Source organism: Ceratotherium simum, chromosome 6, assembly GCF_057802395.1.
Source record: "Ceratotherium simum simum isolate JZ-2026a chromosome 6, ASM5780239v1, whole genome shotgun sequence".
Lineage (NCBI taxonomy): Eukaryota > Metazoa > Chordata > Mammalia > Perissodactyla > Rhinocerotidae > Ceratotherium > Ceratotherium simum.
Genome location: NC_141905.1, coordinates 25,161,997 through 25,177,953, shown reverse-complemented (window position 1 = coordinate 25,177,953; position 15,957 = coordinate 25,161,997). Strand labels below are relative to the sequence as shown.

The 15,957-nt window shown below is 43.9% G+C and overlaps 1 protein-coding gene across 2 annotated transcripts in view; it reads right to left on the bottom strand.

Moving 5' to 3' along the window:
* The window catches only part of KCNMA1 (potassium calcium-activated channel subfamily M alpha 1), a 711,162-nt gene that overhangs the window by 103,964 nt on the left and 591,241 nt on the right, over positions 1-15,957 (bottom strand). The window contains exon 19 of one of the 2 annotated variants that reach the window (XM_004426905.3): positions 10,991-11,164. The exons of the other annotated variant lie outside the window; for it this stretch is intronic. Within the exon in view, the coding sequence (XP_004426962.1) occupies positions 10,991-11,164 (174 nt within the window). The remainder of the gene's footprint in view (positions 1-10,990; positions 11,165-15,957) is intronic. 2 annotated transcript variants of the gene reach the window in all.

The window sequence follows — 15,957 nt, the reverse complement described above, 5'->3', positions numbered from 1 at the left end:
GTAATACCTGTTTAGGGCTTTGGCCGTGCAGCATCCCTGCCAGACATGTTCTCTCAGTTGGATATGTTTCAGGCCATATGTGGAAATTTACTCATCTGCACTGAAGAAATGGCCACATCAACCTTGACAAAATGCAGAGAGCAATTCAAAGCCACTCAAGGGTAAGAGAGTGCTTGGTACAGCCTGGGAGGGCTCTGTGAGCAATCAGAAAAGCTCCCTGCCCCCTCCTTGTCTCAAGCAGAATACAGAGAATAATGACACAACAGAAAATATTCGTGAGACGCTGAGCCTTTGGACACCTTGAGGGGGGAGGAATTATCACTTGGGTGCTGTTGGATTCGATCTGCCTGCCTCAAGTCCAAGTCAATGACCCTAATGGGCATGAGTGGCCCTAAATGTTGCTCCACATTTGGACAGTCTGATGTGGCCATCTGCAGATGGTGACAGCTCTCTACAAACGGGCCCCTTTCCTCACCTTGGCCCTACCCGATGCATTAATATTTTTGTGTCACTCTGACTCACAGGAAAATGATCAGGTCCATCAAAATTAGTAAAACTGAATCACATGTCCTTGATTTTCTAGGACAAATGATCTACATACACATGTATCTTTTGTGTGGTAGTATCCCTCTCTCTCCTCACTTGAAACATTGGTGGATTTTTGCCTACTGTGATTTTTTTGTCTGTGTTTGTTTCTAGATCTTCTTTTTCCCCCCAATATTTAATCTTCAAAAAGAATATGGATTGTACCTACTAGTTGATGATTTTCAAGACCCTTTAGTTCTGTCCTTGTTTTTCTTGCTACATTTTCCCCTCTTAATCTGCTTGTATCTCAGTTCTTAGCTGCTTAGAAACTTTTAGGAAACTTCACGGATCCAGGACCATCCTGCTTCTGGCACACCACCTACTCCTCTAACTGACGACTGGGAATCCCTTAATTTATTCATCCTTTTACTCATCAAATATTTACTGAGCTGGAATCCTTCAGGCCAGTTCCTACTCAGGTATTCTTGCCAATACCCGAAGCCAGGCGAAGGATGCCAGCAGCCTACATTTCTGACCTTGGAGGGAAGGCAGGCAGCTCCTGGGTCCTTTCTTGATGGAGTGCAATCCAAGAGGCTCCAGCCCAGAAAGCTGGCATTGGCCAAAATGGAAATCACTGCAATGCAAGCAGTCAGCTCCACTCCCAGAATACGGCCCCTGCTCTGTGGTCTACAGATGCCCCTCTCTGCACTGTCGATACATCTTGAGTGGCTCCGGCTCTGGGGAGCAGTCTTTCTCACTTCATTTAAAGGTCTCTCAGTGCAGTTGATCATCCCTGATGCAGATCTGCCTCAAAAGCTTCCACTTTGAGTTTGCACAGGGGTTCTCACCTTGCCATATTGGAGGGGATAGAATGAGAGCTTTCAGGTTTACTAGAAGGGGCCAGGGGAGTTTTTCTCCCACCGTTTCCCTTCTTTGTGGGAGGACAGCTCCTCATGAGGATGACTGAATGAGATGGTCAGAGAAGAGTGGTCACTTTGGAATCTCCAGACCCTTTGCCCAGCTCGTCTGAGTTGGACATCAGACGACTGTCCCTCAGAACAAGATTCTATAAGCATGCCTAGAATCTCCCTCCAAACCAGGCACTATCTAACTATTTACAAAAAGGCCTTTTTAATGCCCTCTCAGATTTCAAATGCATGGGTCTGACAATGCCGGACTTTTAGATTCCTCTTGGGAAAATGGTTGGCTGGGGAAGCAGAACTCTTGTAAGCAAACATGGGGATGGAAGATTCCCTAATTATCTAGGTAATTCAACACGGTGGTTTGGGAGAAAGCCCCCAAGAGAGGAAAGACAACACACAGCCAATTGATTGGGTGCACTTTGCCTCATTCCACTTCCAGAAGTCGGCATTCTCAGCACGCTACCATGAGGGAACCCGGGACTCAAGTGCTTTTCTGTGCTGCTTTCATGACCCTTTGGGGTCGACAGTGTGTATAAATCCTACAGTCATGGATGCTGACACACAGATACAATGAACACAGACAAAGGTCTTGTGCACAGAGAAATAAAAGGGAAAGGAAAATTGTGCCATGGTACTTAGATGCCACATGACTTTCTCAGATTTTGCGTGGCAATACTTCACAGGAAATGTGTTTTGTATTTCCACTGCAGTAGGATAAGTGGTTGAAAACTGCAGTGGATTTTCAGTGAACGGGATGTGAAGTACTTTATTAATTTTTTTTCCTCCATAGATGTAAGGAGACGTGCTGTTTCCAGGAGAAAGATGGGAGGAGAAAAGTCTCATTGCCATACACAGGGATTTAAAAAATAATTCCCAGGAGCTCTAACTAAAGCTACCGCATGCAGTTTGAGCCAAGACCCTCAGGGCTGGTTACATGTCCCAGCTGGTGGCTTTGACTTGCTTTCTTTCTGTCCCCCAGCCTGGTTCAACGCCATTCGTGCCAGCAATTGAGAGCTGCCTGCCGCTGTTACCTTCAACACACTCAAGATGTGAGTCTTATTGGAAATGCGGAAGACGGTGAGTAAGGAAGAAGAAACACTGGTTAGAAAAAGGAAACAGATGCAGTAGATCCCCAAGACCAGGGGCAGTGGATGCAGCCCTGTAGGTCTCCAGTCCTGGCCGAGACTTGAGTCAATTCTCCTCCAAGAAGAAGAAAACACCACTGAGCCCAAGTAGGAATTGCGATGAGTGCCGGGTCAGCTGGGGAGAATTATGCTCAAGAAATTTAGCTAATGGAATTCAACTGCTTCAGAGCCATTAATTAAACTTTCTTTACAAAGATTTTAACTTTTTTGATTTGCATTTGGATAATGTGCTTCAGCTGTGGAGTCCTGGAGGCTGGAGATCACGCCTTCCTTCCCAAGACTTCTCAGAACAGCTCTGTGCCGCCTCCTCCTTCCACAGCCTCCCTCCGCTGGTCTTCTCCACCCTCAGAGGGAGTCTCCCAACTGCCTCCTCAGCTCCAGGCCCTTCTTCCACAGCCGCCATAGAAGTCTCCGGAAACAAAGCCTCATAGTCATTTCCCTGATCAAACACTTTGAATGCTTTCTATTGTATTACAGATTAAGAACAAAACCTTCATGGCCTGGCCCCTGCCAAGAGAGGGCCTTCAGGCTCCTCTCTCTGTGCTCCCCTGAACAGGTCTTAAGCTCCAGCCAAACTGGGTGACGAGCTGTGGAGCAGGAGGCTCCAGGCCTCCCCACTGCCACGCCTTTTCTTATGCTGTTAGGCACAACACCCTTTCTCTCCCATTTTTCCAGGCACATCTGAAATGCCACATCCCATGGGACCTTTCCTCACTGACGAACAGGAGACGACCTCTTTCTTACAGCACTCCCCATGCTGTCTCAAGTTTTCCTTATTGGAATCCTTATCTTTTTCTCCTTCCTTGGAGACAGACTGACCTACGGATCTTCAACTGCGTAAGTAACTGAGTAACTCAACTGACTCCACAGGCCATGGAGCCACCCCGTTTGTTTTCAAATCCCAGCACCACCACTGATTCACTGTGTGACTCCTGGGAAGTCATTTAACCTCTTTGCACCTTCGTTGCCTCATCTGTAAATGGCACAGTTGACGGATGCCTCCGTTTACAGTTGCCTCAACTGCAAATAACAGTTACTACCTCATAATAAGGATCAGGTTAATTAATATTCATAAAGGACATAGACCAGTGCCTGCAATGAAGCAAATGCTGTGAGTGTTAAATTTAACAACATACATACATGCACATATGCACAAACCCCCCCCACACACACACACACACTCTTGCTGTGTTGGCAGAGTACCTTGCATATAGTAAGATTAGAGACTACATTAAGTCGTCTTAACATGAAACCAAATTAAGCAATTGGCCATATCCTACAACCACCACATTAACAAGCAATTAATGGGCGATGGGAGACACATATCATGACAGTAAATCTGTCTGGGGAGTGGGCCTGTATTCAGATAAGACAAAAACACCAACCTAGCCTCAAAAAGGGAAAGCAATTTTTCAGCAAATCTTAGTAGGCCTCACCCTTCTTCTCCCCTTACCAATGAGCATGATCTGTTTATAATCTCCACATCCACTCCATTCTGAAACTGGTTCCCATTATGCTGTTCTGTGCTCATTGCTTCTAGACTTAAATGCAAGTCAAAGATCCCAAACACTAAGATCTTTCCCATAAGCATGCTGGCAAATGTCCTAAATTTGTTGGGCCAGATGACAAATGTCCATCTCAGATGAAGGAAGCATCCAACTGAAATGATGGGCACCATATGAGAAGGGAGGATCCCAAGGCATGATTGGGACCAGAGGTGCTGCGGATCAACTGCTCATTTCCGTCTGGATGGGATTTGAAGGCAGGATGCAGTGGAGCCTGTGCCGCCCCACAGGCCTCTCTCTAGTGGCTTTACACCATTATTGGTCTGATACTAATTTGAGACAATGCCCAATCGCATCACAACAAATTAGGCACAGACACGCGATAGCAATCAACTCAGGGGGCTATCCTGAACGCGGGCTGGGGGATTCCCTGTCTCCATGAGCCACACTTTCCCACAGATGTTTCTAAAAGCCTCTTCCCAGAGGCCCATTTAGAGAGAAATTAAATGCAACTTTGACTTAATTAACGTTTTAAATGATAATGAATACAATGTAGATTCATAGGAGGCATTTACATTGTGTTGTAAAATTGATAAAAATTTAATAACTCTTTGTTAATAAGTTATGTCTCCCCAGACCCATAAAGCCTAAGGCGCTGCAAACTCCAGACTGGGTCTAATCCAGGCTCCTGGTGCAGGTGGAGGCGGGAGGCAGAGATGGACTTGACATTTGCTCCAAGCCTGCTCTAATTCAAACCTCTGCTTGTTCATCAGGACTTTATTTCATACAGTAAAGGTCAGGATTTGGGCTCAAGGCAGAGCCTTGACAAGAAAGCTCAAGTGAAAGGCGGGCTGGCCCTGGCATCTGTCGCCCGAGATAGTGGAGGAGGGGTGGAGATGAAGAGCTAACTGGCCTCATCTGTCCTCCACCATGGAGGTAAGATGGAGAATCTGCTGCCTGGTGGTAGGAGCTGTCAGGGTGAGTATCGTGACAACTGGCCACTGTCCTGAATAAAAATGCAAACATAATTTCCATGTCACCTTGCATAAGGACCTCTGCTCAGCTTACTTGTGGCACGCCAACGTCTTTTCTAGTTTGTCCTTGAAGAGCCCAGTCACTTATTAAAGCGTCATATCCCTGGGAAGGGAGGTGTCCAAGTGGCCGGAGTACACACAGCGACCCTTTCGTCTTTCCTCACTCTGACCTTTCTACTGTTCGTCTCCCAACTCTGCTGCAAAGGATCTGTTTTGAAAAGTTGGCTGCCGTTTGCCTACTGTTCCTTTTCTCTTTCGTCTATATGTGGTGCCTCTTCACAGCATATTTACCTTAAAGAATTCAACAATACTTTTTGGGGGGCAAGAGGAGAGCACAACAAGGTCCCCAAATGCAAGTCAACTACTTCACCTGACACTAAATTGAAAAAACCCAGCTGTTTACTATGTATAAAAACCTGGTTTGTTTGGAGCTCTTCAGAGATGGGCAACTGAAGGGATTCTTTTCAAAGGAAATTTTGCCCAGGCATGATTTTTGCCTTGCAATGCTGATTTAATGAGCAGACCACTATGTAAGCATGTAGGAAGGCATATTTCCAGTCAACCATTTGCTAAATGTGGCTACCACAAAATCAAGTGAGAGGCATTGGCTTCTGCAGCCTTGCCTGCTGCTAACAAAAGTGCCCTAAGAGGCCCTCCCAGGTACATTATTAGTCTCAGGGAATGAGGAACCCACTGCTTAGGCCTATTGCCTTCCTGTTTTCACTTCCGAATGAAGTACAAATGGCCAATCGGCACTCGTGGGCCAGGGATAGCGGAAGAGCTAGAATTCAAAGGCTGCTTTACTGTTTGGTGTCACGGATGTTGAAAGAGAGACAGAGAGAGACCATACCAGCCTGCAAGAGAAAATGGGAGCAACTGCAGATCCAGAATGAATTGGCTTAAAAAAATGCATGGAAAACTATGATGAAATTGATTTGGGCTGAGCTTCCTCTGGCTCTCCTTTTTCTATCTTTCTATCACTGATGGTGGTGGTAGGAAGGGAGAATCTTTGGTTTTCAGGGCCCAGAAGTAAAATAAACATTTAGGATTGGGGAGCTTGAGGAAGTTACCCAAAACTACACATAAAAGGAATGAGATCATTCTATGCTGTTGATTTGTAAATGCAGCTTATTAAATTAAATCTTCGTTTAGCAGGTGTTGGAGACTGTCAGCAGAGGGTGTGTCCTATTATAGACATTTTCTTAGAGCTGTTTCCACCCCCGCCCTCGTATCTGATTTTATGTACTTCAAAATGCCATTAGTTCACTGGAGTGACTTGAGTTCTATTGACAATGTTAATTCTCTGCCTGTACAAACTAAAGGCTACTTGGGATAAGCTGATTTTTGTTTATTATCTGACAAGACTCAAGATCACACTAAACTGATTTTGGTATGTCTCCCTTCAACCTAATTGTACTGGACTTCTCCTCTCAACTTAACCAACGGAGGTGAATGCTTCCTTGTGTTATATTTATGTCCAAAATAAAAGTCATGCACAATTTAAAATTAGCTACAGTAGTTTGCAAAGAGTGCATGTAACTGTACAGGTTTAAACTATTAGTAAATTGAAAGGTTGGTGTGAGTGATCACACATGTACTTTAGCTAAAACTATTTCCAAGTTCAAGTCTGAAGATCTGCTTCTCTTCCAGCACACGATTAATTCATTCATGCCAGGGTTACTGACGGTTTGCAGCCAGCACCATGTCAGGCAGATCTCAGCAGATATGAATCAACAGGATCCTATGTTGTCACTGCATCATAATTTAATTGTCCCTTTCTATTAGACTTAGCAATCAGATATCAGGCCAGACTGAAATAACAAGAGTAAATTCTGAACAGAGAAAAAGGACCATTTTACAAAATTATATTGAAGGGAAATGGAACTGATTAGAACCTAAATCTATATTTATGCGTGTGTGTGTTGCTAGACATATATATATATACTTTTTTACGGAAGGATAGTTGACATACAATATCCTGTTAGTTTCCGGTGTACATCAGAGTGATTCAGGAAGCCTCACCGCATTGGTGAGAATGTAAATCGGTGCAGCCACTATAGAAAACAGTATGGAGGTTCCTGAAAAAATTAAAAGTAGAACTACTATACGATCCAACAATTCCACCTCTGGGTATTTATCTGAAGAAAACAAAAACGCAAATTCGAAGAGATCTATGGACCCCTATGTTCACTGCAGCATTATTTACAACAGCCTAGACATACATTTCTGATATGTGATAGTACTAGAACACAGCTACCTGTGAAAAGTCTAGGGCCCATACCATCCTGGTGTCTTTTAAGAGAGCTGGTACTCCTGCCCAGGACCATATGGAATGGAAACAAAATTGGGATGATCCGAAAATGATGCTACGTACACTGATTCTAGCCTACCATAATGAACAATTCAGTCTTGCCAAACATAGAATCGTCTTGTGATGCATCCTTACTGGTCATTCTTTGCTTTACTTTTCTGACACTGTTCTCTAAGTCTTGTTTTGTAAATGAGTCCTTCTTCTCTGCAGATCTTTTTGTCAGCACAGTCTGGCCTTACATCTCCTGAGTTCAACAGGAGACAACTGTTAGAACAGCACGTGACTTCACAACCACCAACGCACGGTGAGGGGCCACACCTCCAAGGAGAGTTGTGTGGAGCAGGCAGGCCCTCCTGTTGGATGGCAGACTTCTAAAACTGTGTGAACACTTTTAATATATTACCACTCTTCTGGGAATTGGCTACTTCTCTTTTCACTTCAGAAAACACATAATGGGACTTTGTGTTTCCATTTAACGTCCCTTGAAAACGGAAATCTTTCCCCTTATGAGAAAAAAAATAGCAAGGAGGGAGACGAAAGGCAAGAGAGAAATGAATTAGGCCGTCTCCAAAGCACACTGGCTCAACTGTGAAACTGCGACCAAAGCAAGCTCCGTAATAATATAATGACCTTTAATGAGTGTCTTGGGAAACAATACAGCCCTCGCAGAAAAGACAAAGGGCAAAACCCATCATGGCTCTGCTGACACTAATTCAACATGATTTTCAGAACAACTAAAGAATGTATGAGAAGTAATCTGATCCGCCCATCTGACCTCACTTTGATTCAAGGGCCCTTCTCCTGCCATTTCTAATTGACAAACCCTCTACATTTCACATCTGCTCATATTTAATGAAAAGCCCACTCTCACCACTGCTCTTTGAGTCAACCAGCTCTGTCAAATGGGCACCACCCAACCCCACCACCAGCCAGGGAAGCCCAGAGATTGCTCTTGGAGCTCTGCCAGTGGAATTCTGCAGAAAGATAGACATTTTTTAATTGGAGAAGAAGGGCTTATGTGGGCACATGAAGGGGCTCAAATTGGAATGGATTTTTCTAACTTATTATTAATGGTCAAAGGTGAGTGGTCTAACCCAGGGATGGATGAAATCTGCTTTTGTTTGATGGAGTGATGACGGCAGGGAGACTGATGAAACAGAGGAGGCAACCCCCGCCCCGAGCTGTCAGAACCAGTTAAGGCTTCAACATACAGCCCAAAGCCCCATGTTTTCCACGGTGTGGCTGATTTCGGAGGGGTAGGAAGGAGAACAATCTCATGCACAGGATGTTTCTGAGAGGATGGGACAATCCCACCCGAAGTTTTTCTTCTCCCGGCCTCCATCAATGCTTGGATTAAATTGCAGAGCTGAGAAATCCCTCCAATTATGGTTTTTCCTGGATAAAATGGAAATTACACACACTGGGTATCATGGGCCTCCCGCGGGGGACACAGATTTTTCTGTGATTGGTATGGGTGGCCAGTGCCAAGACATGACCACAAGGCCCTCATTTAGAGCCTGAGTGGCTCCTTTCTTTTCTCCACTGAATCTCTGGCCAAGGTTTTAGAGCCTAGTGGCTATCTGAAAACAGAAGATGTGCCTTAGGCAGAAGGGTAACCCAGGCGGCTGGTGGTTACATTTGCCACAATGAATCAAAGAGATGCGGCCGAACCGTGCCACCAGAGCTCACCCCTTTGCCCTTCCTCCCCAGTTCCTATCTTTGAACCTGGTGCCTTGCCACACACTGTGGACAAATTTTTTGTGTGGTTGTGACCTCATCCACCTTGGTAGTGTCATGTGAACTAGAGAGAACTCTTGTGATGAGGATAAAAGGGTAAGGATTCATGCTGTAGCATCTGTAAGAAAGATGTAAAAGGAAACTTCCTTCCTAAAAAGTTTCTTTTTAGGCCAATGTGGTTGGGACAGTCCAAAACCCCTCTCAATACAACCTCCATTCGGTATCACTTTTATAAACGAATCTGTCCCTGGGCACCGTCTGGAGGGGCACTAAATCATGAATCAGAGGACGAATCTCGGGTTCTAGTTCGAACTTTTCCAAATGCCTCTAAGACAGCTCAAGGCACAGATCATGCCTCAGACCTGAAATGCAGGTACAAACCCCGGTATCTGGCATGGCACAACACTCCACTGCACACGGTGAAGTTAGGGCTCCTTCAGCCCTAGAAGCCTCTATGGATCACCACCAAACAAGCACACCATGTGGGGACCACCTTCAGTACGGGCGCAGGCGAGTCGAGCAAGTATTTCATGGGAGTAAATGCTCAAGAGTTAACTGTTCTTCTCCATCCTGTTGCCAGCGTGAATTAACCCCTGCTGGTGAAAGTTTAGTCCAACTAGCTCTGGGCACTTAGGAGAGAATGGGTGTCAATATGGTCACCAAGACACGCGTTGGGTGCTTCAAGAGGAAACGATGAAGCACAGAGGAAGAACTGTCTTCTATCTCCCACGCTACCAAAAATGTGAAAATAAGCTTACAGCCACACTTTAAGGCATCCCAAGTCCTCCCGCGAACCACAACCTCTTCTGCTCTTAGGCGAGGACCCATGTCCCAGCGTCTCAGTGTACAAGCTGGAACTTTCAGTAACGTCACCTGTGAACTATGTCAATAAGTCCGTGCTGAAGCAAGGACGAGCGAGGTCTCAGGAATCTGGTGGATCTCAGCTTTGCCAGCCACCAGCTGCAAGGCCTTGACAGGTTCTTGAACATCTCTGAGCTTGTGGGCGATAAAGAAGACTGACCTCAAAGATCCGTGCAACGGACTCAGGGGGATCATGGAAGTTCATAGTTTACGGTTTTTGTTGTTATTTTGCTACAATTGCTACACGATATCTTAGTTAAACAGGGGGCTCTCTTTTTGGAAAAATAAAAGATATTAATGGAATGATCCTTTGAATTAGTCATCTTTCTGAGGGGAAGCTCTAGAATCCACCAGTCTATATAGGTCGGCAGATTTAGAAGACTTTTTCAGAACATAGGACACAATCTGGCACTGGAGGAATGAGACACAGCTGAGGGAGACACACTAAAAAAATATCCATCTGCATCTAAACCCTGTTGTATTTTGGAAACCATCTAAGCTCACTGAAAGCAACTTAATGTTAGAGTTGGCTCGATGTCTCTACACCCTTTTCCTTCCTCCCTTCGACTTAATCCAATGTCTACCCTTTCCCCAAATATTAAGATATACGTTTCCACACATCTCTCTATTAATATAGTTTTGATTTACTGCCACGTTAATTTCCATTTATATTTACTTAAAGGAGAGAGGGAGACTATCACCAGACTGTACTATCACAGTCCTGCACGCTATTACAAGAAGCACGAGTTAACAGAATGGGAAAGGAGGCCTTCCCCAGCACATACACAGTGACACAGGCAGCTGGGGAAACACATCACCACACACGAGGTCACATGGGGAAGAAAACAACAACCCGACGGACTCACAGAACCACAGGGCACGACACAAGACGGGGATGATACCACAAACAGCACAGACATGGAACTGCGTGTGTTGGGGTTAAACTTACAGGCACGGAAACTGGTGGAGCAATCATGAACAGAGACAGAAGAAAGTGGGAAGGCTCTCTCAAGGGTGTCCACGTTACCACGCACACGGCCTGACATGCACGAGCAGTCACGCTCAGAACGTCCGCAATCAAAACAACATGCCCGTCTCATTGTCTTGTAGATGGACATCTTGGCTATAACCATGTGGTTGGATGAGAGGAGAGGAAGAGCGGTAGTTAATGGCAAGGTCACACACAGCGAGGCAGCTGGAAGGGAGCTGAAGGGATTTAACACAGGTCTTAGTTCACGTTAACAGTCTTGACCCAGAAAAAAATGCAGAGTGACTGTTGGGAATAGTTTGGTTGTACATCAAAAAAAGCAGTGAAAATATAAATTGCCTTTCTAGTCTCCCAAGGCTGTTGCATATTATTTTTCTCCCTTAGCTAAACTGGGAGACCACAGGAAAAGGGCATGGCTGATTACAACCGGGTTCTTGGATGAGAAGAAGAGCACATTATAGACAGCAAAAATATAACCAACATTTTTCCCCTGGCACAATTAATACAGGAGGACAAAATATACACACAGCCAATCCATTAATTGCTTATTTGGTACAATAAATGGTTTTTGCAAGATGCAAAAATATCTAATATGTAGGCTTTCTAATTTCCATCCATTTCTGGGCATTAGGCAGAGCTGGGACAAGCTTTCATCAAATTAGATGTAAAACGATTACGTGTTAATATAGAATCTGAGGATGCCTCTGCTGAACTTCCCCAGAGTGAGTTTACATGATGCCTACAGGAATTTAAATTTACTCTTGACAGAACAAATATCCAAATCTGTCCATATAAGAAATGCAGCGACTCAAGGCTAACGCTGCATATTTGACATTAAAGGCAGTTCACAAACAAGAAATCACCAAAAGCATAAGAGATGTTGGTCTACTGGAATGCATTTAGCTACTCATGGGTGTATTTTCTGCTTAAAGCTGAAAGAATCTGAAAATCGCATCTGTTCTTCTCTTCCCACCCACCTAAAAGTCAGAAAGCAATCGGGCTACTGGTTAATCATAATTTTTTCTTATACAGAAAATATTGGTTAAAATATATTAAAAATTACAAAACATGAAATAAGAGAACAGATTCCATGTAAACTATCTTATTGAGATTTGCATGCAGTATTGATAGTTCTAAAGCTAGTATCATAGGTTCTGCACTGCCTGGGGATCCAATGCAGGTGCTAACCTACAAAAGTTGCGGGACATCAGTAGTAGTTCTCAAGTCCATTCACCATTACCCTTCAGGCCAATTTATATTTCAGTACAACGAGAAGATTTTCGTACCTCATTTGATGCTACAACAAGCAAATATGTTTGCTTTCACTTAGCGTGAACTGGCTTGGTTCTCTCACCAAATGGGAGAAGAATTCGTATTTATTCCAAGCATCACAGTCAAACAGCAACCTGAACAGGAGAGGTGTTATTCCCTGCACCCACATCTTCCATTTTGAAAGTCATTTTTTCCCCCTCTTTCTTTTTCTTTGTGGAGAATGGTGGCACTTCTACTTTAAAATATGGCTTGTGGTTTTGCCCTCTTTGAATGTTACAGTCACCAGGAAGAGGGGTTTAAATCTCTCAAATGGGTCAAGTCCTGTTCTAAGACCTTTATGACTTGCCATACAGTATATTTGTCAAGCAGGAGTAACGTTATGATTGTGAAGAACAGGCACTGGGGGAGATGAATGAGAGATCTCTTCAGCAGCAACTCCATTCCTGTAAACTTGGCTCACGTTTTTAGTGACATGTTCTTTTAGCATCCTAGCTAGTCAGTTGTTCAGATCATCATCATGCACCCCCAGCCCTGTTCAACACGTGGTACATCATTCCTGAGCTCAGCTTTTATCAAAAGAAAGAAAAAAAAAAAGTTCCACTATAGCATTTGAATCAGAAGAATTTAGAAGGCATGGTGTGAATGCCCATACACCCCAAACAGCAGTTGTTGAAGTCAAGAAAGAAAAAAAAGTCTTCAGTTGAAGACATGAAAATAAAGTTATTTTAAATGCATCCAGATCTGGTGCACAACTTGGAGACGACTCGCTTGTTTTTTCTTTCTTAGTTCTTTGACTGGAAATATTGATTTGTTATTTACACAGAGGAGGGAAATTAAGATGATTTTTTGTTTCACTGTAGATAAATTGTTTTGAAAAAAAATTTTAATCAAATGCTGTAGTAGAAGAGAAGCCCATCAAACTCTGAAATGCTATGCTTCTCATTAGCAACAGTCCCTGGTTTTCATTTCCATACTGCCATTTTGGGTACATATACAATAATAGAATCTGACACATTTATAGGGAAAGAAAGTTCTTATATATATATATACACCATTTTTAAGGACAAGGGGAGGTAGGATGGGGTGGAATAACTACTGAAACGATTTTGTCAGAGGTAAGCCCATCATAGTGGGTGATTTAAACCTCTTACTTGATAAGGGTTCGGGAGGAAATACACTTCAAACCAGTGCCTCTCAGGGACTGTTTGCAACTGTTATTGTTGCCTGTTCTGGAGACCATGCACTGTTCTAAAATTTCATATTGTTAGCATGCAGGAACAGGCTGAAACTGGTAATCGAAGCAGCAAAAAACCATTTGCTGTAAGAAGATTAAATGTTAATTATAAGCAGTCACATTCCAAAGCAGCATGTGCATAAAAAGGAAAACATGCTATTACTCGTCATTCCTTCCCAGTCATCGTGTTTACACTCACATCAAATACAAAATAGAAATCTCAGAAGACAAACAAGCACCACCACACAAAAAATCAGCAAGAATGATCAATGAGAGGCTCAAAGACAAGACAGAAACAGTTAAAAATGATTGAGCCCCACACGTTGACAAACCTTCGTGAATTACAATGTCTAGACCAAGGTGCCACTGACCGGGAGGGTGGCTCTTTTGCTCTACTTCTGGGATAGTCCATTTTCATTGGCCCCCTGTCAGGTGTCTTCACCTATATACTTCCAGGTCGACTTCCTTAAAAGGTAAGGCCCATTCTGACCTCCCATCTGGTGGAGTGATCCGTCAGGCTCCAAGGACCTGTGTCCCAGCCAGGAAGAGCCTTCCTCTGGGCTGTGATGTGAGTCACGAACAAGCTCTTTAACTAAAAACGGATGAGGATTTTCCTCCCCAATGGTAGCTGTCCCAGAAGACGTGTACACTCTGTGTGTAAAATTATACTCTCAAGTGGTAAAATAAAATCATATCAAAATTAAGTCGTGGACCACCTAATTTGGAAAATACCACCCCCCGTCTCCCTCAATTCTCTCTCTCTGGCATCCGGACCCTTTGGTTTTGCTTTAGTGAATCATGAATATTCAGAACCACCGGTATTTTATTTCCAGTTCTCGGTGGTTGTTTCCTTTTCTAGAGCTGATGTAGGTTAGAAGGTTAACTTCAGATATCAGAGTGCCACTTAAAACTCTCAAGGTTAGGTTTCAAAGAGTAACTTTGCAAGTTTCAGTATTTATTTAAAACAGAAGTAAGTTTCATATATCTACTCCCTGGCCACGTAAAGTGCACTCTCTCCTTCGGTGTTTGCTGATCTTCTTTTTTACATAGTCACCCAATGTTCTCTTCCCAGATCCCAATCCTCAGAAAAGGGAGTTTTCCCCAGGATTTCAATGGTAATACAAAGTAGATCTCTGAGGACATCTAGTGGATCTGTGCGGAAGAGCAACTAGTTAACAGACTACCTGAACCAGCGGGCCTTTCTCTGAAAGGAAGCAGAAAGAGGACCCTATGCGTCTCTAAGAATTGAAATGTGTGCAGTGTCATTTCAATTCAATGGCTTCTTGCAATCTACAGCAGATGTTTAGGGGGCAAAGGGACGAAGGGGTGATTGGTTCAAGGAGATGGTGCTAGAGTGTTCAACACGGGCGAGCACATTGGCTCTGCAACCACAGCCAACAGACAGCCTGTCTCTGGTAGGTGTGAATACTGCAGCTAATTGTCATTCCCTCTTAGGGCTCTTGGAAGGTTATGCTCAATTAATTGCCCCCATAGGCCGGTTTAACTCTAGGAAAGCAGAAATATAAGCCTCTGGGGACTTAGTTTTTCTTTGGCCCACATCATAAGGTTCTTGTTCTTGGACCAGTGCCACATATTCAAAGAGGTTATGTGGTTGCCGAGAATTAGACCCTGGGTCTCACCTTCCTCCAAAGAACTCTGTCCTAGCAGTTTTACAATTTGAGAAAAAGCTTTTATGTGCTTTCCTTCACCACAATGAAGTGGATATTCATCCACTATTTCCATTATGACTTCCTAGTGCTATTTCTAGAGACAAAAATAAAAGTATTTCCCTAGTGGACATCGTCAAAGCTACCTGTTTACTTTTAAGTGTTTAAAACTGGAAGATTTCACAGATGTACTCTTGGACAACTTTTCCTATATTTTCAAAGGTCATGATCACGAGAAAGGAAACCTGTGGAGAAATGGCTGCTGTCGATGAGGCTTAGTTACTGCTCTTTCCTTGCGTCAAACTGACAATCAGCTGTCAAACTCAGGTTCTCTGCTGGTTAGCCCTTCCGAGCCAAGTCTGGAATGGAAGAGAGAGTTGGATCCCATCCTGTTCTCAGCACCATCTGCCTCCTGCATCAGCAACCAAATTGTCAGCCAATTTCCAATTGCAGAATCTTAATTTCCAGGGTGGGCTGGAAGGGGCAGGAAAAGTGGCGCTGGATGGAGAGGCTCAGGTGGAGTCTCCCAACAGCTGGGGAAACATTTTACATTTCAAATGGAGCAATTTAGGGGAAGACTGGTGTGGAAGAAAAAAAACCCTACCATTCAGTTCACAGACACTTTTCAGATCACAACCTCACGTTTAAAATCAGTCCAATGAAGGACCGATTCTTTCCAAGCCTGAACCCTAGAGCTGCTCTTTACATGCCCGGCAGCAATGTAAATGATAAGTAAAAATATCCATGGGAGAAAA